The following is a 26,079-nucleotide window of genomic DNA, read 5'->3' as shown; positions in this document are numbered from 1 at the left end:
AGTTTTCATTTCTCGGCAGCCCCCATGGGGCAGGGGAGGTGGGGGGAGACACACATTCTCCTCTCATCTGCTCCTTTCAATTACTCCTGGTGGGGGGCTGCCTGCTCTCTCTTTGTGGTCCCAAAGAAGCAGGGTGGGGGGCAAGGAAGGGGTGCGTTTAGGCTGCAAGGGGTCTTAGGTCAACCTGTCCGGCCCCCTGCCTCCTCACAGACTTGAACCAGACTCTGGCAGTCACATGACCCTCTGCCAAAGGGCAAGGCTGCTGCAAATGTGGGGCACGTGCGGGTCAGTGTCCAGGGGCAGGAGGGTCGACACTGGGTTTCCAACACAGCTTTGACATCGTATGTCTCTTAGGTCTCACGTGACTGGGGTTACATCGAGGCAAGAGGACATTTTTGGTCTTGTTCTTTCATGGGGGTTAGTGGCAGTTTTCTCTTTAATATGCCATCAGGGTCACGGAAGCCTACGCGTTGCCGCTGTCCCCACCGTGGCCAGGTCGAGATCTAGTCAGCCCTCTGCCACGTCCTTCGCATTCTGGATCCTCATCTGTCCTCCTATGTTGCCTCCTCGACTGTTTCCTGCCCCACCCCGATGCCAGGATTTTCCTGACTCCTCACTGTGCGTGGAGACAGAGCCCTTCAAACTCAGTAACTCTCCCCTCTTCTCGGCCACCGGGATTGGTTCTGCGTCTTCCTGTCGGAGACATCAGTTTGACACGCATCCTGCACGTCTCACACATCGGGTGGAGGAGGGACGACTTAATCTCTGGACTCCTCAGTCTGTGGTCACCTGTCAACAAAGGCCTTGGGGTCCAAGACGACTAGCGCTCTCCACGCAGTAGGCTGGCCTCAGGGACCAGCAGTGCACAAGGCTCGTCTGAGGGCCAAAAGGTGACAGGAGTGCCCAAGGCAGGGTCTCTGCCCTCCAGGACATTGCCATCTGGTAGACCTGCCAGTCATCTAGTTCTATCCAACCCCCTGCCCCAGTGGCCACTGTCCAGCTTCTGCTGACCTCATAGGGCAGCCCTTTCCATGGACGCACTGGCTGAAGGGAGGCCTTGTGGGTTTCAAAGTGCAATCTGCCTCTTCTGCCCTTTATCCTTTGGTCCCGATTTTTTTTCTAGGACCCCATGCACTAATTCTGACCCCTCCTCCGATGACAGATGAGACTGGTGCTGTCAGTGCCAAAGAGTGGCAAGGATAAGAGAGGAAGAGGAGCTGCGCAGGGGAGATGTCACAGGGGAGCTGAGGTCTGAAGGGAGCGAGAAGGGCCCGGCTTTCCTTCTTCTCATTGTCTATGGGGAGGAGCCAGGAAAATGCTGGTCCTTTTAGGGTGGGGGGGAGGAGACACAGCTGGACACTAAACGTGCTGAGGGGGGCAGTGAGGTCTTCATTTGGCCTCATGAGTGTGATAAAAACCACAGCTCACAACACGGGAGCTGTGGGTTCTAAAGCTTGGTTGGACCCTGATCATCTGGACTTAAGATCCCCCCCAAAAAAGACAAGAGAGAAAGAAAAGTTTGCCTCAGTTTACACCCTAATCCTGTGAGCCCTGAGATAAAAGTGATGTTGAAGTTACTATGGGAACCCAGAAATTGCATCGTTTTGTTCTTTGGGGACCCAATCTGCCTTACCTCCAAACGGCATGTCCACATCCTCTAGAAGTGGGGGCAGGAGAACCAGGCTTGTTCCATGAGGATTTTCAGGATCTTATCAGCTAGATGGCGAGCCTGGACGCAAACGTGAACATTAAGTCACCATTCTACAGAGAGTCATTCGAAGTCAGCAGCAAACATGGGAGTTGTGATCAGCTGCAAATGAGTGGGTTCATCAGACAGGTGTGTCAGGGGCTTGTGGAGAGTCAGACGCTCTGGAGGTCGGGCTGTGCAGAAGGTGCACTGGGCTGGATCCAGGGAAGCCTGGGGCCTGGACGAGAGGGGGAGCAAGGGGAAGGGGGCATTGGGTCCCAGGTATGTAGGGATTCAGGGCTCAGGATGAGCCTGCAAAGACAGGAGGAGGCCTGTGGGCCATGGGGGGACGTGACAGCTGAGGCAAGGAGGCCACACAGAGGACCATGGCTGCATTTCCAGAGCCAGACGCTGAGTCTGAACCTACTTGGGCAGCAGGAGGGTTATACCAGGAGAGGACACGCATTTCAGCTGGCAAAGGGGTGGTATGGTGGTGTGGGGGGTGTGAGGTGTGTGGTGTGAGGTGTGTGGTCTGTGTGGTGTATGGTATGAGGTGTGCAAGGTATGTGAGGTATATGGTGTAAAGTGTGGTTTGTGTGGTGTGAGGTGTGAAGTGTGGTGTGGTGTGAGGTGTGTAGTGTGTGGTATAAGGTGTGGTGTGAGGTGTGTGAGGTGTGAGGTGTGGTATGTGGTGTGGTGTGAGGTGTGGTGTGTGGTGTGAGGTGTGGTATGGTGTGTGGTGTGAGGTGTGGTGTGAAGTGTGAGGTGTGTGAGGTGTGAGGTGTGTGGTGTGAGGTGTGGTGTGGTGTGAGGTGTGGTGTGGTGTGGTGTGTGGTGTGAAGTGTGGTGTGGTGTGTGGTGTCAGGTTGTGGTGTGAAGTGTGTGGTTGTGGTGTGAGGTGTGGTGTGTGTTGTGGTGTGTGGTGTAAGGTATGAGGTGTGGTGTGAGGTGTGAGGTGTAGTGTGAGGTGCGAGGTGTGGTGTGAGGTGTGTGGTGTGTATGGTCTGTGTGTCGATTCATTCCCTCTTTTACCCTAGAAGCATGTATTGCTATGAGCATGGCTGCGGGTTGGTGTCCTGAGTAAGGTGTGCTCTTCCGTGTGCAGTGCTGGCTGTGAGCAGGGAAGATGCACAGGGCGGCTCCCCCAGGTGCTGGAAGAGGAGGCGGGGAGGGCACTGGTGTGCCCCAGGGACACCACCATCCCCGGAGCCCTCTGCAGGCCCTGGGCCCCCACCAGCCTGGGCACAGCCCCTGCCTCAGCTCAGGTGAGCGAGGCCTTCTGTCTGTGTGACCTTTGTCTCTGACCAAACAAGATTGTGGGCTGGAGGTGAGGGTGACCTTGTGTGTCGGGGTTTCAGTGAAACCTTGTCTGGCCAAGTGTTTGTTTCCATCTGTCTGAGTAAGTGACTTGGGGACCATGTCAAGGTCTAGCTCTGGGGCACAGGCCCTCCCAGGACTGAGGAGATAGGGCAGCCCAGGTGTCTCTGACCTCAAAACCCTGATGTGGGGATGTCCCTTCAGCCACTTTGTTCCTCTCTCCGAGCCGAGCTGTGGAGAAGCGGCACCTGGGGGCCTGGCTCTGGTCCCCGTGCACACTGCACCCCCCACAGGCTGCCGTCTGATGGATGGGGACACATTGGTGCCGCACAGAGCGGCCTTTGTGCTCCCAGCAGCGGCGATCCATCAGCTCTAACCTGACAGCAGGGCGTCAAGTCCTAATCCCCACCCCACTGGCCTGGCACACGGCCGGCCCCTGAAGCCGCCCCGGCCGTCCTGCTCCCTCCGATGGAGGCCCCCCCACCGCTGGGGCCCCTGGCCGCGCGCCCCCAGCCCGTGTGCGCAGGCCGCTCTCACGGGCACGCGGTCCTCCCAGTGCCGGGCCCACACCTGCGCCCCGCTCCCCCTGCTCCCTCCGTGCACACACACCCTCTGACTCCCTGCACCTTTCGCCCCGCTGACCTCACAGCGGGGCTGACCTGGGCTGCCAGGTGCCGGCGCTCACCGCAAAGCGTTTCGCATCCCAAAGCGAAGGGGCCGAGCGGGCGGGAGCCTCGGGCCCCTCCGCGCCCCACGGCCACTCCGCGGGGCTGCGCTCCGGCTGCAGCGTGTGCGTCCCCGCGCCCCGCGCGTCAACATGGCCGACAGCAGCGGTCCCGGGGCGGCGGGCGCCGTGCAGCCCGGGGAGAACTGGCCGCAGAGCCAGCCGGGCGGGACGGCAGCCCGAGGGTCAGCTGGCCCACGTCTTCTTGGGAAACTGAGGCCCAGACCAGGGAAGTGACGAGGCCCGGGCGGCGGGGCCCTAGTGCCGGAGCCTGAGGGCGTTGGCTCGCGGTCGCCGGAGCGCAGGCCTCAGGCTGAGTCCCGCCGCCTCCTGGGCCTCGCGCGCGGCCGGCGGTGAAGGAGGTCCTGCAGGTGAGCACGTGCTCGGCAGGTGGGCCGCAGGTGACATCGGAGAAGTAGTAACGGGGACGTGAAGGTGGAGGGTGAGAGGCAGCCGGCTGGGGTGGCGCGAGCCTGAGGCCCTGAGGGCCGGGGGTCGGCCGGGCGGCGCGGGGCGGGGGGGCCGGGCCTCGGGAGACCCCACGTTGTTCGCATGGAGGACAGAGCAGCCGATAGGCCCCGCAGGTGCGCGTCCGGGCCGCTGGGACTCTGGAGCTCAGAGCCAGGCTCGGGCCGGGGCCTGGGGAAGGTGCGGCCTGGAGGCGAGAAGGAAGGGCCCCTTGGGGCGTGGGTCTCACGGGGAGGTGACCGGTGCACGCAAAGCACAGCCAGGTTTCAGAGCGGCCAGAGCAGGGCCCGGCAGTGCGGCCGTGCGGACTGGGGCCTTCGGAAATGTGGCGGAGGCTTTCCCGCCAGCCGCCCGTTTTCCTCTGAGACAAACACTGTGAGGCAGCGCAGGGCAGCGGGGACGACGTCGGGCTGAGGGGCCGGGCGCCGTCTGTCTGCGCTGCACTCCGGTTCTCCATTCCCCGTGTGGAAGTCAAAATGCTGCACTGAATGACCCAAATGGCTCTTGGAGAGGGGACATTCTTTTCTGACTCAGCACGTGGGTGTGGAGAAAGTGCTCGTGGGTCAGCGTGAGAAGAGCGTGTTTGAACCAGGCCTCGCCCTGAAGAATGGGGGTGGGGAGGTGGGTTTCCTTGGCTTCCTGCCCCTTCCCCATCTCCGTGTCTGCCCCGCGCTCAGTCTCTCTGCAAGGCCACCGGGCAGTTGTTGGACCCATTTCAGCCTCTCTAGAACTGCCCGGCACGTATGTCATACTTACCCCCGGACTTAGCCCTGCCCGCCCCTCCGCGGGGGCTCAGAAGCCCCAGCGCGCCACACCACCCCCTCCACTCCCTGGACGGACAGCTTCTATTTCTGCCTCTTTGACAAGTTGTGACATATTTGGGAGCAGCTGCTGCCGGGGTGGAGATGCCTTTGCTCGTCTCCTGGCTCTGTCTCCTCCTCAGTACTCTCCCACAGCCGCCCTGCATTCTCCTCCCAGCTTCCCTGCGTCCTGCAGGGCTGGCCAGGGTTCTAGTCTGACACAAAGGGAGCTTTCTGGGTAGAAGGTCAGGGGCTGCGTGTGCAGTTTGAGGCAAGTCTGTACCCCTCTGGCTTCGTTTCTCTAGCTTTAAAATGGGGATGATGAACAATGTCTTCTCTGCCAACCTCATTTTGTCGCCTGTTGTCTGTCAGGACTTGGAGCTCTTCCTGGGCTACGCTTGTCTTCTCTGAGGACTGCATTCCATGTCCCATTTTTTCTCAAGTGTCTTTAACTTCTCCCTCTTGACTGGTCTTTCCTCAGAGCCTGTAAACATGCTGAAGTCTCTCCCATCAAAAAACACCCCCTTTTCCATGGAGCCCCCTCAGCGATGGCCCTGTCACTAACCATCCCTCCAGGCAGGTCTGAGGCCTGAGACAGGGCTCCTCGGGCAGCCTCCTCTGCCCGGACCCGCCGTCACTGGTCAGCTGGAACCCTTGTGAGCATAGTGTCCCCAGACTGTCAGCGCTGCCCGTGGCTCGCCTCTTCTCGCTCTTTGACTCGATCGACATTCGCGCCAGACTGCCTGCGTTCTAATCCTGCTCCCACCACGTTCTAGCTTTGTGATGTTGTGTGAGTGCCTTGGCCTCTCTGTGCCTCCATCTCTTTATCCTTGTAATAAGAATAAAAACAGGACCCGTGTCCGTTGGTGCATAGATCAAATGATTCATAGCTGAAGTACTTGGCAAGCAGCGTGTACTCAGCAAGCGTCAGCTCTGTGACTATTACTGTGCCCACCTCCTCCTTCAGACTCCTCCATCAGTTTCTTCTATCACTGTCACCCTGAGAGCTCTCCTAAAGACTGGGGGCTCCCCGAGGGCAGACACTGTGTCTCCCCCCAGACAGGGCCAGTGCTGTGCTCTCAGGCTCTAAACATCCTTCCTCGCGGCCCTCAGTGTTCAGGACAGGGTTGCACAGTGTTGACAGGCCCAGCGGGGCCCCTGGGCACTGAGGGTGTCACCACAAGGGCCCTAGTGAGGGAGCCATAGGGCCCTAGACAGACTCCTACCAAGGGCAGGGTGGTCCCAGAGAGAGCTGGGCAGCTGCAGGCCACTCCGACCCCAGGGCAGTGGCAAGCGGGAGCTCTCCGGAGACTCTCTGGCCAGCACACCAGTGCAAGGATGCCAGCCCGAGACATAGCCTTGCTCTTCTCCCCATCGGAAGACAGCACAGGGCAGGGCTCTGACCCAGATGGTGACGAGTCCTGGCCCTGCTGCTGCCTAGCCGTGTGACTGTTTATTCAGCTAATGTCTCGGAGCCATCACTTCTTCATAGGCAGAATGATAACTAGAAAGCCCATTTTTCTAGGCTTACCGTGTACTCAGTGTTTGCTGCATGAATGAATGCATATTCATTTCCTTCCTTTTGGGGGCTTTAGGGAGCTATGTGACCAGCCCTGCTTCTGGTGAGTTGAATTCTAGCATCTGAGGGCTGAACAGGTCATCGAGATGCCATTTAGTGCACTCCCAGCCTTTAAACTGTCCCAGGCACACACTTAAATAAGCTCCTGAAATGGAACCCTCGGTGATACAGCCCTGTGCTTTGGTCACACGAAAGCCCCTTCTAACGTCACTCTCCCGTCCCCGGGCGCCTCATAGGCTGTCTCCTCCTTGACTCTTTCATTAGCTGGGATAAGGATGTGGTGTAACTCAGGGGGCCGGACGTCAGGAGGTCTGGATTCTGCCCCAGCTCCCAACTCTGCTTTTGACCCCTGTGTGACCTTGAGGAACGGAAGCTCCTGTGTACTGAGCCTCTACTGCATGGGGGCTGCCATGCTAGTGGCCACCTGCATCACGTCACTCATTTTTCACAAGTCTGTGGAATAGCGACAGGTTCCCATTTTACAAAGGAGACACCTGAGGCTGAGAAGTTAAGGAACCGTCACCAAGTCACACAGCTCTTTAGTGGTGAGTTGTGTCTCCCTGACTCTGTAGTCTCTTCCCATTGTGCAATGCTGACTTCTCTGGCCCCAGTCTCCTGATCTGTAAAATAAGGGAAATGGAGTCAGGCTCTGCAGGGTCTCTTCTAGCTGTTCCAAGTTCCGGGAGGGTGAGTTGGCTAGGCCGCCCTGCCCTTCCCCACTTGCTCCTCTGTCTGTCTATCCCCAGGCCCTGCTCAGACCCTCTGCAGAGATCCATATGAGACAGGAAGCAAATGTTCCCAGGAGTCAGGCGGGTCCACCTGCTATGGTCACTGTGTGAAAGTTTCTGGGACCCACCTGGGGTGTTCTCCCTGAGCCGTATTTCCTGTACCCCAAATCCGTGGGCCAGCACATGGCCTCTCGGGTGGGGGCAGGGTTGGGGACACTTTTCCTCAGCGGGCTGTGTCCACCCCGGAAGGGCCAAGCCTCAGCCCCTGGGGAGTCCCTGCGGCCAAGATCACCAAGCCCCGCGCTCCACGTGCTCGCCCCACGGTGACATGCAGCCCTGCCCCCCTTAGCCTGTGGCTTGCTTTCCTGCATTTACAGACAGGGAAGTTGAGGCCTTGGGAGGTGGCTCAGGGTGGGGCTGGGACTGGGGCCCCCACCCTCCCCCAACTGGGGGGGACCTGGCGGGGACCGGTTCTTCCATTAGAGCTGCTGTCACAGCACTGTGTGGCTTCCCATGTCTCCCGTTGCCTGTTCCTGGTCTTTCGTGGCTGTAACCACATTTCTGGAAGCGACTGTTTTCTTTGCTGGCTCGCGAGGCTCTCACACTTCCTGGTCCAGTACAAGGAGCAGGTCTCCTCGGATTCCTGCACCCAGAGCCCACTGCACTCTCCATGTGGTGTCAGCCAGTACCGGTCGGATGGTCAGGGGACGTGCCATGGGTGCAGAGTAGGACTGAGTAAGGGACAATGTGACAGCCATCGTCACCTAGGACTTCCTGTTTACAGGCACTGCGGTGAATGCTCTGCACACATGAATGACAGTCCTCAGGATGAATCGATGATGTGTGTCATCACCGGTTTTCAGGCTGGGTGTCATGGTTAAGGAACTCGCTGATGGCACGGATAGAAGGTAGCTGCAGGACAGGCGCCCAACCTGGCTGACTCCAGACTCTGAGCCATCTTCTCCATGGATGTCCACGGCTACAGACTCAGGTCCTGGACAACCGACGTGACCAGCTCCTCCCCAGGGCGGGCAAGCAGCTGGCACTCACCGATCAGCTGAACTGAAAGACGGGCCACCTCATCAAAGCAAGTCCCTTCTCTGGCACAGTGAGGCTTCAGGGCCGTCTTTCCTTCTTGGGGTGACCTGGACCTCAAATCCTGTGTGCTCTGTGGCCTGGGGTGAATTCCTGGGCCTTTGGACATTGCTGGTACCCGCTGGGAAGAGATGAGGGTGTCGTTCAGGGGACATAAGCTATGAACTGTGGAGGCGGGCTGGCCCCCGTGGCCTGCAGAAAGGCTGTGGCCTGAGCCGGTGAGAGCTGCACTGGGCTGCCTCAGCCTTTGTTTATTCTGAGACGGGCAGCCTCACTCCTGGACTCGTGAATGGAGGAATATTCCATCTACCCGCCTGGCACTAGCCCCTGCAGCCCTGCAAGCAGGTGTGGGCACGGTTGCGGTGCTCATGGCCCGACTCCCGCCACATGGAGCAGACGGCACCTTCCGTCTTCCCTCTGTGTGCTCTTGCTGGCTGTCTTCACCCAGATTTGGCTCTGGGCCTTGGGGGTTGGTAGCCAGGAGCTTGACTTCTGCCCTCAGAGATCCCAAGCCTCCCACTGCCCACACTGGCCAGCTGCAGTGAGATCATAGCTGCAGAGATGATCAGAGCTGTGAAGAATCCAGACCACGAGGAGCCCTGAGAGCTGGAGAGGATGAATCGACTCGCCTGAGGTGACAGATGGCACCAAGGAACCGTCCTGGGCTCCAGCAGCCTGCCTGCCTTGTCTTCAGAGCCACGAAATACGTCTTTAGTAAGCATTCAGCGCCCTTTGCATATCACCACACTGCCTGCACCTGGAGTAGCCCCCCATCAAACACACTACATCACCCCCACACACTACCTCACCCGCACGCACTCTACATCACACACACACGCTCCATATCACACACACACACTCAACCTCGTCCACACACTACATCACATACACACTGCATTACAGGCACAAACACTGCCCCACCTACACAGCACACACACATATGGACACACCAGACACACACTCACATCACCCACACGCACTGTGCATCAATCACACACAGTCGGCATCACCCACACGCCGTCTACATCACCCACACGCCCTCTACATCACCCACACGCACTGTGCATCAATCACACGCGCTCGGCATCAATCACACGCCCTATACATCACGCACACCCACTCTACTTCACCCACACGCAGTGTACATCACCCACACGGAATGAACATACCCACACGCCCTCTACGTCACCCACACGCACTCCACCCACACGCACTGTACATCACCCACACGCCGTCTACATCACCCACACGCCGTCTACATCACCCACACGCCGTCTACATCACCCACACGTGCTCTACATCACCCACACGCCCTGTACATCACCCACACGCCGTCTACGTCACCCGCACGCCGTCTACGTCACCACACGCCGTCTACATCACCCACACGCCCTGTTCATCACTCACATGCCGTCTACATCACCCACACGCCCTGTACATCACCCACACGCCGTCTACATCACCCACACGCCGTCTACGTCACCACACGCCGTCTACATCACCCACACGCCCTGTTCATCACTCACACGCCGTCTACATCACCCACACGCCGTCTACGTCACCCACACGCACTGTTCATCACTCACATGCCGTCTACATCACCCACACGCCCTGTACATCACCCACACGCCCTGTACATCACCCACACGCCCTCTACATCACCCACACGTGCTCTACATCACCCACACACCCTCTACATCACCCACACGCCCTGTACATCACCCACACGCCGTCTACATCACCCACACGCCGTCTACATCACCCACATGCCGTCTACATCACCCACACATGCTCTACATCACCCACACGCCCTCTACATCACCCACACGCCGTCTACATCACCCACATGCCGTCTACATCACCCACACGCCCTCTACATCACCCACACGCCGTCTACATCACCCACATGCCGTCTACATCATCCACACGCCCTCTACATCACCCACACGCCCTCTACATCACCCACACGCCGTCTACATCACCCACATGCCGTCTACATCACCCACACGTGCTCTACATCACCCACACGCCCTGTACATCACCCACATGCCGTCTACATCACCCACATGCCGTCTACATCACCCACACACCCTCTACATCACCCACACGCCGTCTACATCACCCACATGCCGTCTACATCACCCACACGCCGTCTACGTCACCCACACGCACTGTTCATCACTCACATGCCGTCTACATCACCCACACACCCTCTACATCACCCACATGCCGTCTACATCACCCACACGTGCTCTACATCACCCACACACCCTCTACATCACCCACACGCCCTCTACATCACCCACACACCCTCTACATCACCCACACACCCTCTACATCACCCACACGCCCTCTACATCACCCACACGCCCTCTACATCACCCACACACCCTCTACATCACCCACACACCCTCTACATCACCCACACACCCTCTACATCACCCACACGCCGTCTACATCACCCACACGCTGTCTACGTCACCCACATGCCGTCTACATCACCCACACGTGCTCTACGTCACCACACGCCGTCTACATGACCTACACGCCCTCTACGTCACCCACACACCCTGTATGTCACCCACACGCCCTGTACATCACCCACACGCCGTCTACATCACCCACATGCCGTCTACATCACCCACACGTGCTCTACATCACCCACACGCCCTGTACATCACCCACACGCCGTCTACATCACCCACACGCCGTCTACATCACCCACACGTGCTCTACATCACCCACACGTGCTCTACATCACCCACACGCCCTGTACATCACCCACACGCCGTCTACATCACCCACACGCCGTCTACATCACCCACATGCCGTCTACATCACCCACACGCGCTCTACATCACCCACACGCCCTGTACATCACCCACACACCGTCTACATCACCCACATGCCGTCTACATCACCCACACGCCCTCTACATCACCCACACGCCCTCTACATCACCCACACGCCGTCTACATCACCCACATGCCGTCTACATCACCCACACGTGCTCTACATCACCCATACGCCCTGTACATCACCCACATGCCGTCTACATCACCCACATGCCGTCTACATCACCCACACATCCTCTACATCACCCACACGCCGTCTACATCACCCACATGCCGTCTACATCACCCACACGCCGTCTACGTCACCCACACGCACTGTTCATCACTCACATGCCGTCTACATCACCCACACACCCTCTACATCACCCACATGCCGTCTACATCACCCACACGTGCTCTACATCACCCACACACCCTCTACATCACCCACACGCCCTCTACATCACCCACACAACCTCTACATCACCCACACACCCTCTACATCACCCACACGCCCTCTACATCACCCACACACCCTCTACATCACCCACACACCCTCTACATCACCCACACACCCTCTACATCACCCACACGCCGTCTACATCACCCACACGCTGTCTACGTCACCCACATGCCGTCTACATCACCCACACGTGCTCTACGTCACCACACGCCGTCTACATCACCTACACGCCCTCTACGTCACCCACACACCCTGTATGTCACCCACACGCCCTGTACATCACCCACACGCCGTCTACATCACCCACATGCCGTCTACATCACCCACACGTGCTCTACATCACCCACACGCCCTGTACATCACCCACACGCCGTCTACATCACCCACACGCCGTCTACATCACCCACACGTGCTCTACATCACCCACACGTGCTCTACATCACCCACACGCCCTGTACATCACCCACACGCCGTCTACATCACCCACACGTGCTCTACATCACCCACACGCCCTGTACATCACCCACATGCCGTCTACATCACCCACACGTGCTCTACATCACCCACACGCCCTGTACATCACCCACACACCGTCTACATCACCCACACGCCGTCTACATCACCCACACGCCCTGTACATCACCCACACGCCGTCTACATCACCCACACGCTGTCTACGTCACCCACATGCCGTCTACATCACCCACACGTGCTCTACGTCACCACACGCCGCCTACATCAACTACACGCCCTCTACGTCACCCACACACCCTGTATGTCACCCACACGCCCTGTACATCACCCACACGCCGTCTACATCACCCACACATGCTCTACATCACCCACACGCCCTGTACATCACCCACACGCCGTCTACATCACCCACACGCCGTCTACATCACCCACACGCCGTCTACATCACCCACACGTGCTCTACATCACCCACACGTGCTCTACATCACCCACACGCCGTCTACATCACCCACACGCCGTCTACATCACCCACACGCTGTCTACGTCACCCACATGCCGTCTACATCACCCACACGTGCTCTACGTCACCACACGCCGTCTACATCACCTACACGCCCTCTACATCACCCACACACCCTGTATGTCACCCACACGCCCTGTACATCACCCACACGCCGTCTACATCACCCACATGCCGTCTACATCACCCACACGTGCTCTACGTCACCACACGCCGTCTACATCACCTACACGCCCTCTACATCACCCACACACCCTGTATGTCACCCACACGCCCTGTACATCACCCACACGCCGTCTACATCACCCACACGCCGTCTACATCACCCACACGTGCTCTACATCACCCACACGTGCTCTACATCACCCACACGCCCTGTACATCACCCACACGCCGTCTACATCACCCACACGCCGTCTACATCACCCACACGTGCTCTACATCACCCACACGTGCTCTACATCACCCACACACCCTCTACATCACCCACACACCCTCTACATCACCCACACACCCTCTACATCACCCACACGCCGTCTACATCACCCACACACCCTCTACATCACCCACACACCCTCTACATCACCCACACGCCCTCTACATCACCCACACACCCTCTACATCACCCACACGCCGTCTACATCACCCACACGTGCTCTACATCACCCACACGCCGTCTACATCACCCACACGCTGTCTACGTCACCACACGCCGTCTACATCACCTACACGCCCTCTACGTCACCCACACGCACTGTACATCACCCACACGCCCTCTGCGTCACCCACACACCCTGTATGTCACCCACACGCCCTCTACCTCATCCACTCACGCTCTGCGTCACCCACATGCACTGTACATCAGCCACACTCTCTGTACATCACCCACACGCACTGTGCATCACCGACACGCACTGTGCATCACCGACACGCACTGTGCATCACACACACACACTCTGCATCACCCACTCACACTCTGCATCACCCTCACGCATTGCACATCACACACATACGCTCCACATCACACACACACAGATACACACACTCTACATGACGCACACACACTCTACATCAGACACACACACGCACACACATATGCATGTGCATTGTGTGGAGCCTCAGTGGAATCCTTCCTTAGCCTCCTTGTCCCCTTCCCCACCTCATCAGAGGTTACAGTCCAAGTTTCTGTGCCTTTGTGTGACATTGCCTCTTTACGTGGCTCAGGGCTGATGTGACAGTGCGGCTGTCTGGGCTCTCCTCTCCTCTGCTGTCTCCCACACAGGCCAGGGGCCAGGTATAGGCCTTCACCACTTATAGCTGCAAATGGGGAGATGGCACTCAGCTTCGTGCCTGGTACCCAGTCAGCTATGATTATTAGAGTGACGGTCACCATCCCTGAAAGCATCGGTTCTCAGGAGGACGTCCTGCCCAGCCTTGAGGGTGGGCACAGGCTCCATAGGCTTTCAACAGTGACCCCTCATCCCCGCCACCCCAAACCAGCATCTAGGGTCCTTGAGGAGGCCTCAGTACCTCTCCTGTCCCACTCATTGTCAGCCAAGCCCCTGGCATCTCACGATCTCCGCTCTGTCTGCTGCGAGTTATAAATAACCCCCGGCATCTGTTCTGCGAACCCCCAGTATGAGACCCAAGTGCAGACGCTTCCTGGATCCCTGTCTCCATCTTTCCCCATCTACTGCTTCTGGCAGGACCTTCTTTTCTCTGCTGTAGATTTAAAGCTCTTCCCTTTTGTGCCGCCTCCCCAGTTCCAAGCCCGTGTTTGAGTCTCCATCTTGCCGCAAATCCCTGGGGAGAAGCAATCTCGGAAGGAAGTGCCGGTTTATAGAAAATGCACAGAAGCAGTGCACTCCCTCCTCAACCCTGGGCCGTGCAGGCCCAGCAGCTGCAAGGCGGATGGAATGTATGCCGAACACCTGAGAGGACCGTGGGGCAGGCGCCCCCCACAGAAAGGGGCTCAGAAGCCGTGGATTGCTGAGTCCCTAGAGCCAAGCAAGCCCTCAGCACTGTTGGTGGAATGGGCTGAGAACGCTTAGGACCTGTCTTCACTCTCACTCCCACTGCCCAAAATACATTTTCCTTTTAAGTACACCTGAAAATGGCTTTTAAATAATTAGCTAATCTGAGTGGCTGGGTATGGTGCTCGTGTATCGCCCTTCCACGTGTGGAAGCCTTAACCCCCACTGTGAGGTGTTTGGAGAAGGACCTTCAGGAGGTGATGAGGGTCAGATGAGGTCATGAAGCTGGGGTCCTCATGGTGGGAATCTGTTCCCTTGTGAGAAGAGACCCAGAGAGCTGGCTCTGCATGCGTGGGCCAAGGAAGGGCAGTGTGCACTGAGCAAGAAGCAAGAGCGTCCCCACCGGGAGTCGACTGTGCCGGGAACCTGGTCTTGGACACGCAGCCTCCAGACTGAGAGAATAAATGTCTGGTGTTTAGGCCCCAACCCCCCAGTGGTGTTTTATCGTGGCAGCCCGTTTTATCATTATACTGTGCTGTGTAATCAGTCGTCCGGGACCTTCCTTCTTCTCAGCAACAGCACTGCAGCAGGGCTCCCTGGATGCGGTGTCAGCGAGTGGTCTGTTCCTCAGTGCAACCGAGTACGGACACAGCCATGCATTTTCCATCGTGTCAGAAGTCCTGTGTATGCGAGACACGCAGTTAAACGTATCACATTTTACTAAATAGAAAGTACTGTTTGTAAGTTATAGGATAAAAATAATATTGCAGCAAACACTCGTATTCCTGCATTTCACTAATTTGCGTTCTGGGGGTGGAGTGCTCTTTCTTTATACTGGTGTCGTTAGCTGGGCTTCTCGACCGGTGGACTTTTACCAGTGATCTGTCCTTCAGTCCTGAGACACTTGCAGCCGTTAACTCTCCAAATGGTGCTGCTGCCCCTTCTTTCTCTCACGTCTGCCAATGTAATCTTCCTTTCATCTTTCCCACCTTTTTGTCTCTGAACTGCATTCTGGACAATGTCTTCAGGTCTGTCTTCCATTACAGTGATTCTCACTGCAGCTTTCTGTAATCTGCTGTTAAAACTGTCCACTTCATTTCTGAAACATTATTTAAATTGGGAAAATGTAACACAATTCAGAAAAGTGCAAAAATATAAAAGTACACCTGAACATTTAATTAGCAAATGAACACCAAGTAATCACCCTAGAAATAGAACAGCACCCACGGTCCAGAAGCCCCTCGAGAGTCCTTCCTGACCCCCAACCCCTCTTCCACCAGTGGGAACCACTACCTTGACGATGATGTAATCGCTCTTTGCTTCTGTTTATGGTTTTACCAACTATGTTCATTTTTGTTTGTTTTCTTTTTATGTAACAATCTATACATACTTTGGGTCTTGCTTCTTTCATTCAACATAATGTTGAAAAATTAATCCATGCTTGTCCCTGTGGTTCATTTACTCTCACTGCTGTAGGCAGTCTGTTGCATGAACATATTATAATTTTTCATTCTGTTTTTAATGGATAGTTGGGTTAGTTCTTTGCATCTTTTGTAGACCACTCTTCAATAACGGCTGTGGAAATCGCAGCGTATGTATATTGGAGCACACGTGTATGTATTTCTCTTGGCTGTATGCCACGAATGGAGTTGTTGGGCCACAGGTTATATACAGCTTCAATTTTACCAGAGAATTTCACAGTATTTTCCAAAATGTTTGTTCCACTGAATTTTTTTATTTCAATTGCTTTACTTAATTCATTGTTAGAAATTTTATTTGGTCTTCAAATTTGCTTGATAATATATATTCCCTTGTTCTTTACTCATATGTAAAAATTTCTTATTTTTTAAAGTTTATACTTATTATACATGTTTTTCAGGTTGATTCTGCATCTCAGGCTCCTCAGCCTTTGCAATATTGACATCTCAGACCAGGCAGCTCTTTGTGGTGGGGGGTTGTCCCAGGCACTGAAGGGTGTTTGGCAGCACCCTGGCCTCTACCCTGCAATACCAGTAGCACACACATCCCCTCCCAGTTGTGACAACCAAAACTGTCCCCTGGAGGGCAAATTGCCTTTGGTTGTGAACCACTATGCTCTCTAAGGTCGCTCGTCAGACCTTACTTATGGTGTCTTGTTTCCTTATGCTTTGTGAAATTTTTTTTTTTTATTTTAAGATCGTGTTTCCTAGAAGTATATCTGTGGGAATTACCTGATTCTAGGTCGAAAGTGTTTTCCTCTAGGACTGTTTTTCATTTGCTACCGCCATGCATCTGAGGGCATTGTCGGTTTAGGATCATACACACAGAATAAATTCTTGGCTTTAGATATTTTAAACCATCCAGACTGAATGTGAGCAGCCAGTCTGCACAGTGCTAACTGCGAGTTATTAATTCTCCAGAGAGATGTTCTTTTACCTTCTTTCCAGTGCCAGGTTCAAGGCAGGGAGGCAGGGCATGATTTATTTTGAATTAACCCTTATAATGAATTGTAGCTTTTGGGTTCCAGGTTGATGGGTATATGCTGTACGTGTGGTCTCCTGTTAGATGCCTCACTTTGATAAGCCCCCAGGCCTTGCAAGGTTTGTGAAGATTTAAGCTCAATGTGAATGCCGACATGAGTGTGAGTGAGGTTAGCTGTCTGGGCTCCTGCTTTCACAGGGTTTCAGGCTTCCAAATTTACCTTTCATTCCTGTCCAGTTTATTGATGTACTTAAAAAGAGGTGTTCATTATTTTGTCCAGAATTTTTAGTTGTCTTTAGTGAGAGGATCAATCAGTAAACTATTCTGCTAAACCTTAGAAACTGAAGTCCGTAACTTTTAAAAATCAGTAACATGGTGAAACTAGCTGAACAAATTTATGGACTTTTAATGGCAACAGAAAAGCAGTACAAATTGGATTAGCATCATTTATAGAAAAGTGCAGTCCTATAGGCCTATGCTGGGTGTGGGTCAATTTCAGAGTATCCATGGGGCCCCAGGGCAGGACAGCGTTAACAAACGGAGCTGGCTGGACACAGGCCAGCACAGGCTCCTGGCGGGCATCAGTGGCGATGGCTCCCAGACACACCAGCACTGTCTAATACTCTTGGAAAGTTGCGTTTTCTCAGTGAGCATAGTTCACTTTCCCCATCATCCGTTCCCTGGGAGTGAAGGCCCTGACAGGCTGCTGCTCAGTGACTCAGATCCTTCCCGCGTTTACAGCGCTAGCAGCACTGACGTCCGTCTGCCAGGCCGGAGCCCAGGCTCCCACGTAAACACCTGTCTTCTCCGCGCTGTGTCTCCATCATGGTGTGACACTAATACCGGAAAGTACCCCACAGGCGTGTCGTGAGGCTCATGAGCCACCCCTGGACCAGTGCTTGCCCCTGAGCTTGCAGTGGGTGTCAGCTCCAAAAGGAAGAGTACAGAAACCGGAAGCGAGACTCACACTCGTCAAAATCAGAATTTGTCCTAGAACGTGGCTGATTTCGTTGTGCTCAGAGCAGGTTCCAGCGCCCGGCCACTCAGTCGCGTGTGTCGTGTGTCCAGCCTGGGCCCGACACAAGCACGCTGCCCACCCAGTGCACCCACCGTGTGTCACGTTCCAGGTGAGAGTGTTTGTGGCTCTCGTCACAAGGGTCAGACGCGAGGCCTGAGATGGCCCTTCAGAGAGCCTTTCCCACAGTGGGGAGCACTTCAGCAGATCTTCCCGACGTGTTTCCACATCTTCACGTCTGACAACATGGCATAGACAAGGTCTCCCGGCTCCACTTCGTCTTCTCCCCAAATTTCAGTAAACCGACAGTAGTCAAAGCAAAAGAACAAAGAAAATCCACGACTTCAACGACTTCCTCCGTGGTACCAGGCAAAGAGCACAGGCCCCACTCTGCAGACGGATGATGGCTGCCAACCCCCTTTGATGGGAATGAACTGCCAGGCGCCTGGCACCTCTCCTTCTCTCCGCGGGAGCCCAGATACCGCGGTGAGCTCAGGGTTTGCATGCTGACAGCCACACTCTCTTCTAAGCACCCTCTTCTCGGGAGGTTCAGGTCTAGTTTTGTCAAAAGTCTCTGACCGGCCACCTTTCAGGGCCAGGGGGCCACACGTTCCTCCCTGGTCTCATGGAGAGAGGCGACCTGATAGGTGTGAATCTTGCTTTAAGTACCTTCACTTTTTCCTTGTTTTCTTTGCTTCAGTTATCATGGATCAGGTACTTACTACATGCCAGGAAATATTCCAGGTGCTTTCTGTGTGGATTTCTTGAGTTAATCCCTCTGTCCTCACCCCATTCATCACTCAGTGTGGGGTGTTGCTCTTTCTCATTGGAACCCGACCAAGGACCTCTACGTCGTGCTGCTTCTCTCCAGTTGTTCCTGCTCCCACCCACTGCCCTCGCTGCCTTCAGGCTTCTCTCTAAAGCACAGACTGGAGTGTGCGACTGCCCTGATCAAGCTTCTTGTTGCCCTCGGATAAATTCAGGACCCCATCTCTTGCCTCTGTCCCTCCTGAACCCTACGCCTAGCCATACGGAATGGTAGTCTGTGTGTTTAGGCCCCAGGCCTTTGTACACGCGCCTTCTGCCAAGGCTACCCACTTTCCTCTGCCTGACATCTCCGCCCATCCTTTGAAACCCAGCTCAAATGTCCCTCGCTTGTGAAGTCTCCTGGGACTCCACATCCTCTGCCTTCAAAGGACTAGACGTCTATCTTGATTGGCTATATTGCCTGCTCGCATATCTAAGCCTCCACCTCTTCTTGCCCACTAGACCCTGAGTCCCTTGAAATCCTGATGTGGGTATCCCTGACTCCTTGGTGGGCTTAACAAATAGCAGAGGGAAGAGGGACAGAGAGAGGTGCACATCTGTGTGCAGTGAATCTTTTCAGTCCGGGCGGCGTGGTAGGAGAGCCTGAGGTAACACTATGGCTGACGTGGCGCTGAAGACGGCCCAGCCCTCAAAGCACGGCTTTCCCTCCAGTCTCCCTCTTCTCATCGCTCCCTGTCTTTTTCTTTTACTCATTTTCCTTTCCTGCCCTCTTCTTGGTTGTTTAACTTGCACAATCATCGCACAAAACAGTGTAATAACAGCACGACAATGGAGGTGCCCACAATTCTGCAAGTGCAACAAAGCTGATTGTTCTCGTCTGCCTGTCTTCCCGTCCCATCTCTGGTGCCACCTCACTGCATGGTTGTCATCATAATGTAGTTTTAGTTTTGTAGTCTACTCTCTACCTTAATATCAGAAGCGTTTCCATGCTCCCACAGTGTTCCTAATTACCATTTTAATGGCTGCATAATAGTCCATTGAATGGACATGCCAAGTTTTACTTAACTGTTTCCTTCCCGCTGGACCGTCCAGTGTCCCGTGTTGGAGAGAGAGCAACGTGGGAGTACGCGTGCAACACGTGTGTTCTGCTTTTCTCTTTCTTACTCTGTCCTCTTCATTTCTCTTTCATCTCTACCTTCTTCACTCTCTTTTCCATCTCCTTCTACCTGCTTGGCCACAGCTCTCTTTCTGAGAGCACTAATTTGTCCCTAAGTGGATATGAAAATCATCTTATTGGGACTCAGGATTTTGAAAAAACAATTACTAAAAATTTTAATAAAATGCTCCTTAGGACGCTTGTGTACGTGATAAATCTCCTGTTCACGGGGTAGGAACATAGAGCAGGCAGGACCAGGTTGGAGGAGGCTCGTGCTTGACAGGGATGCAGCGTCTGTAACGGGAGAAAACGAGAGGCAGCCTGCACGTCTGCCAGTCAGCGGGGTGGTGGCGAGGGAAGCACGATGTGTCGGTGCCAGGAATGCTGTGGGGATTTGGGGAGACGGCTGTAACCCATTCGTGCTGGTTTACACAGATGAGATTTTTTTTTAGTGAAATCTAATTGCAGGATAGTTGTAGGTTACAATTTATGTAAAAAATAACAGCAAAACCTAGACACACATGATAGTACCATGTATTTTCTATGGAAATTTTGTGCAAATATGTAGAAAAACAGGTGATAATGGTCACCTCTGTGTTCAGGGGAAAGGGCCTAGACCTTCAGGGGAAAGGGCACCTGGGCAGAGGGTTTGGGGCAGCATTGCAACGGTTTCAGAGTCCGGAGTGCTAACCATTACACGATGGAATGCACCGGTTTCAATCTGTTTTCGAAGAAAGTGTTCTCGTTTATTGCTTGTGTAAAGAAAATTAATTTAGAAGGTGTCGCCGCTCTTGTGTTTGCGTTGTGCACTGTCCGGCCCTGATTCAGGCCACGGATACATGAAATGCAGTGAGAGAATGCCATTCATGTGCAAATGCCCTTGTGGGAAGAGTGGGCTTTCGCTTCTCTCAAGCTGGAATGCAGGTTGTGCCAGCCGTGCTGCTGGGCCTGGATGGGAAGGTCAGGCTGCTCTGCCAAGAGCCCCACCCAGTCTCTCCACCAGGCCTTCCACCCCCGTCCTGGCAGGTGGAGGTTGGGGGTGCTGGAGTTTAGTCTGTGGCACTGAATGCTGGATGGAGGACAGCAGATGGGGCCACACAGCACCACTGCTCAGAGTGAGGGGAACAGGTGGAAGCTCTGGGGCCAGAGTGTGAATGCTGGCAATTCATAAGTGGTGTCGGCAGGCGGAGTGCCCACTCAGAGCCCGTGACAGCTGGGCAGCACGTGGGTGGGGAGGAAGCAGGGGCGTGGGGGTGGGGTGGGCGGGTTCAGCCGTGGGGGAGGCACCAGAGGGCAGAAGACAAGGGAGGGAAAAAGGGAGCTGGGCTCCCCAAGGCTGGGCAGGCGTGCGGTTAGAGGCCGCAGCTGATCTGGCAGGCTTGGGAAGTTGCAGGGTGAGGGGTCATAATGAGAGAGATGTACCCCAGCTGCCCCTTCACCCCCCGCACCAGCTGTCCTGTGCGTAACCCTGAACCCAAGGCATTTAGGCCATTCCAGCAGCTGTGCCAGGCCTTTAGCTGGGTCAGAGCCCAGGCAGGGGAGAGGAGCAGCTGCCACCCCTCCCCTTGCAGGCGGGGGTAGAAGCACAAGGAGGTGACGGCTGGAAATGTCGGAAGCACATGACAGACATTCCACACTTTCTGTCCAGAACCCCTATCTGCCCACTGTCCCCTCACCCCATGCCCTGGACGTGCAGTGACAGAGTGGGAAAGGTCAAAGAGCTGTGAAAACAGTGACATTCGTCACACTGACGGGACCAGTGCTGCCGGTTTCACGGCACATCACAGAGCCCCCCAACAGCCCACTACGAAAGCCCCCTTTACAGTGAGGAAGCTGAGGCTGCTTCATCAGACACCAGAGACGGGACAGAAGGGAGACTTGATGAGGAACTTGTTTGACACTAGAGACCAAGTTCATAACCTGCGAGGAGGACTGCACTAAGACAACGCCAGCTGAGGGCCAGTGGACCTGTTTCCAGAAGAAACAGGAGCGTTAGGGTAGAGAGCAGCCAGACGAGGCGGGTGGAGGGTCAACGACGCTGGAAAATCCTTTTCTCTGGGGATTTCTCCCAACGGGAGCCAGCCATCCCTTTGGGCTGGTTAGGAGGAATGGGCACAAAGCGCCTTGGGTTGGGCCCCAGGACACCACAGCCTTGCCCCTGTCCCTGCCCTGCTGGCGGCCGTGGCCCTCAGCCCCCCGTGAGGGGTGAGCGGGCAAAGCCGCGGCGGGTGGGGCAGAGCACCTGCCGGCGGCCCCGCCCCGGACCTTCGGAGCCCAGCCCTCACCCGCGTCCGCCAGCAGGGGGACCCCGAGCCCCAGGCAAGGGCCCCGAACGGGCGGCGCTCCGGGCTCCGCAGCGTCCAGCAGAGCCGCTCCCGTCCCAGAGCCTCGGTTTCCTCCCCTGCGATGGGAAGACGACCGGCCTCCCAGCAATGCCGTGCGAGCTGGCCTTCTCCGCCTGCGGTGCTGGCGGGCTTTGTCGGGACCGAGCTTCCGCACGTCGTCCGACACTCGGCAAGCCTGCCTTGAGCGCTAAGGTCCCGCCCGGGGTGACGCCCGTTCTGGGCCTGGGACAGTGGTAGAAAGGGAGAAGCCCAGTGCTTCTCTGTGAGGGCTCCTCTGTGCCCCCCCACCTGACCAGCCAGGTGGAACAGGTGGCTCTTAGCTGGAGGACGACACCGTACACAAGCTCCCGCTTGTCCCTCTGGAATTTGGAACGTTGGGTGGGCCCTCCGAGGGGGCCAGGAACCCAGGCCTTAGCCACCTCTCCAGCCACATTGTAGGAAAATGTGTGTAGACCTTTCGCACGCCCAGTGCTGTCTGGTGACAGGGCCTTGGGTTCAGGGCCGAGGGTCCAGGCAGATGTGAATTTCCAAACTAGCATTTTGAATTCTGCTTAAGATCAGGGCAGCAGGGCCAGGGGAGACCGGAGCTGAGAGCAGGGGCTGAAGCCAGAATCGGAGCCAGGCCTGTGTTTTCCACATGTCTCCTGCCTGTTCTTTCCCAGGAACGTTGAGCAGGTCAGATTTCGTCCTGTGGCAGAGTGATTCCTGACTTCCGTGACACCGTCACTGTGACCACCTCTGTGGTGGGCTCTCTGACAGGCTCTCAGGGTCCCCGCTCTCACTCCTCCCATCAGTGTTCTGCTTGCTCCTCCCAAAAAGCCTCTGGCTTCAGTCTAAGCCCTCACCCCAGGACACAGCCCACAAAGCACCAGATTAAAAGTCCCGAGTGACAAGGTGATGGCTGCTTTCCCAATCCCATCTGTCTTGCTCCCTGGGCTGGACTGCAGACTCAGAGAGGGCTCCTTGTGACGTATTGCAAAGAACCCTGGACGGGGAGTCGGTGGCCTGAGCTCATGTTCCAGTTCTAGCTTTTCGTGGCTCCAGGCCCCGCTCTGAGCCTTGGTGTTTTAATCTGTTAAAGGAGGTCATAGTAGCTTCCCACTCTGGCAGCATGAGGACACAGGAGATACATGTGAGAAAGGGCCAGACATGTGGTTCTACCTTTCCTTCTGTCTCTACCCACCGAAGACAAATGAAAATATGTTCCCACAAAACTTGTCCATGAATGTTCGCAGCCACATTATTCATAAAAGTGGGAGCAACCCAATGTCCATTATAAATGTGCAGACACGCGTGGAATATCACTCAGTCACAAAAGCGGTGGCAAAACAGGTGAACCTTGAAAACGTTCTGCTGAGTGAAAGAAGCTCGATACGAAGATGACGTGTTCCATGGTTCCATTTATATGAGCCGTCCAGAATAGACAAATCCAGAGAGAAAGGAGATTAGCAATTGCCAGGGTCTGCGTGGGTGTGGGGAGGGGTTGGGAAATGAGTGTTAGCAGGTGCAGGGTTTTTTTGGGGGGTGATGAAAACGTTCTAAAATTAAATTACGGTGATAGTTGCATAATTCTGTAAATACACTAAAAGCCATGCACACTTTAAGTGGGTGATCTTTATATGTGAATAATCATGTCTCAGTGAAGCTGTTAAAACACTTGTAACTGGGCGTCCTGGATTTAATGTGGCAGCTCCGTTTCTGTCCTTCCTGCCTCCTTCCCCCAGTCCTTGTGCTCTCCTTCTCTCTCTCAGAATGTACAGAAGGAAGTGGGTATATTTCTTTCTCTTGAGGGGCAAGGGCACTGCTTGACGGGTGAGAAGGAATACGGGCGGCATTAGGAGTCACACAAGCTCCCCTGCCTCGATTTCCCCTTCTGCCTCCTGAAGGTCCTTGCCCTGCACCCTCGGAGGTGGTGTGGGGGTGACCAGGATTGTGGGATGAACGCACTGGCCAGGCCGGGGAGGGCTGTGCTGGGGGGTGGGGCTGAGCTCTAATGGCTCCGTGACGTGATGTGGTGGAGCCGACTCCAGGTCTTCCAGGCCGTGGCAGGGTGGCAGGCGGATGGCTGCAATCAGGGCCAAGGAAGCCCAGAACTCCATGGCTGGCACCTACGGGCTGGGGTCGGGTGGGGGCCCAGCCATGGGCCGCCAGATGAAGAGTTGCTGGTGCAGGGAGAGGGCTGACTCTTTAAATGATGAGCAGCGTGTGGGGCAAGCTGCCAGCCATGCGCCAGGTGGGGCGGGGGCGGGCCGGAGGGCTCGGAGATGGCAGGGAGCTGTACTCCCAGGTCTGCAAGCATCCAGAGCTCCGCGCCCAGCGAGCTGTCATTAACCACTTAGGACCTTGACGAGCGGGGTCTGCTCTCGGCCTCCCTTCTGATTCATCTCTTCCTTGCACTGCTCTCCTCCCTCAGGTTCGGAGCATGCTCAGATCGCACGGTCTAAAACCAACCTCTTTTTGACCCCTCTCTCCTGCAGCTGACAGTCCATCTTCTGTTCTCTTCCCTGCCAAGCTCTTCAAAGCCTGTCTGCACCCACGGCCCCACCTCTCCCTCCCTGCTCCAGCGTGAACCTGGGAGGTGGTGCGTCTGCCCCACGCCCCCCGCTTCACGTCACCAAATCCTACCACTGCCCCTCAGCTCGCTCGCGGCTGTTTTCCAGCCCTGAACCCCTCAGCACCCTGCTGCTGAGATGCCCACTTCCCTTGGGTGGGCACAGCCCTGCTTCTTGCCAGCTTCACTTCCGCATCCCCTTCCTGAGTGATCTTATCTCACCCAGAGTTTTGACACCAACTCGATTGAAATGACTGCTGGAGCTCTGAGTATCTCTTGGCTTTTCCACAAGCCTGCTGGACCCTGAGCCTGGATGTCCCCAAGGGTAGATCCCACCCACTCAGGCCGTTCAGAAGTGAAGTTCTTAACCTTCCCCCAAGTGCCCTTCGTATCTGCCTCACAGCCAGCGACATTTCTCCAGGAGCCTGAGCCTGAAATCCAAGAGCTACCTTCACCGCTCCATTCTCCCTGGCTGCTCAGCTGGGCTGGCCAAGAAGCTCGTGTGACAGACGTCTCTCCTGTCCATCTTCTGTGTTCCCATTGTTCCTTTTAGGGTTGCCTTCTTCTTTAGCCAAGATGGCTGTTGCCTCTGACGTGTCTCCTGCTTTATGTGCCCTGTCCCTCCTCCAGGCCACTCTGCACAGGTCACAGAGAGTCTTTCCAGAGCATCTTAGAGATCCTTCAGACTCCTGCTCAACACCCTCAGAAATTTCCCATCACCAACAGAGCAGACCATGCTATCTGTCTAGTGACTTACAACCTGGAAAGCACTTTCAAAGAAATAATTACGGGATTTGATTAGGGGAACTGAGGCTGAGAGACGTGGTGAGTAGTCAGGTTCCCCCGTGCGGAGGAGTGGAGCCGGGATGGGCCGAGGCCTGGTGGCTTTAATCCGGTCACCGCCCACTCGTCTCTTCAGCCTCCCCGGGAGGCCTCCAGCAGCGCCGCCCTAGCTGTCACCCCGCTGCCCAGCCCACCATCTGGCGCAGAACACACCTCTCCTGCCCAGGCTGTTGTTCTTCTGTCTGTCTGCCCACAGAGCCCTCCTCACGCCACCAGCCCTTATCCACAAACGGCATCCTGCCCCGCCCCAGGCCTGCCCAGCCCGTCGGCCCGCGCAGG

General features: G+C 55.7%; 1 protein-coding gene across 12 annotated transcripts in view; it reads left to right on the top strand.

Moving 5' to 3' along the window:
• Positions 1-15,575, top strand: part of PPFIA4 (PTPRF interacting protein alpha 4) — a 60,714-nt gene extending 45,139 nt beyond the window's left edge. For 11 of the 12 annotated variants that reach the window (XR_004422242.1, XM_033099430.1, XM_033099433.1 and 8 more), the window contains one exon: positions 452-1,578. Coding sequence is in view for 10 of the 12 variants with exons in the window: in XM_033099430.1 (XP_032955321.1) it covers positions 452-507 (56 nt within the window). In the remaining 2 variants the exon portion in view is untranslated. Of the gene's footprint in view, positions 1-451; positions 1,579-8,087; positions 9,113-14,452 lie in introns of those variants that run through there. The other variant, XR_004422243.1, reaches the window with a different exon arrangement.
• The last annotated feature ends 10,504 nt before the right edge of the window (positions 15,576-26,079 follow it).

Source organism: Rhinolophus ferrumequinum, chromosome 27, assembly GCF_004115265.2.
Source record: "Rhinolophus ferrumequinum isolate MPI-CBG mRhiFer1 chromosome 27, mRhiFer1_v1.p, whole genome shotgun sequence".
NCBI classification, from domain to species: Eukaryota; Metazoa; Chordata; class Mammalia; order Chiroptera; family Rhinolophidae; genus Rhinolophus; species Rhinolophus ferrumequinum.
The sequence above is the reverse complement of the archived record's forward strand: the minus strand, read 5'-3'. Positions and strand labels throughout refer to the sequence as shown.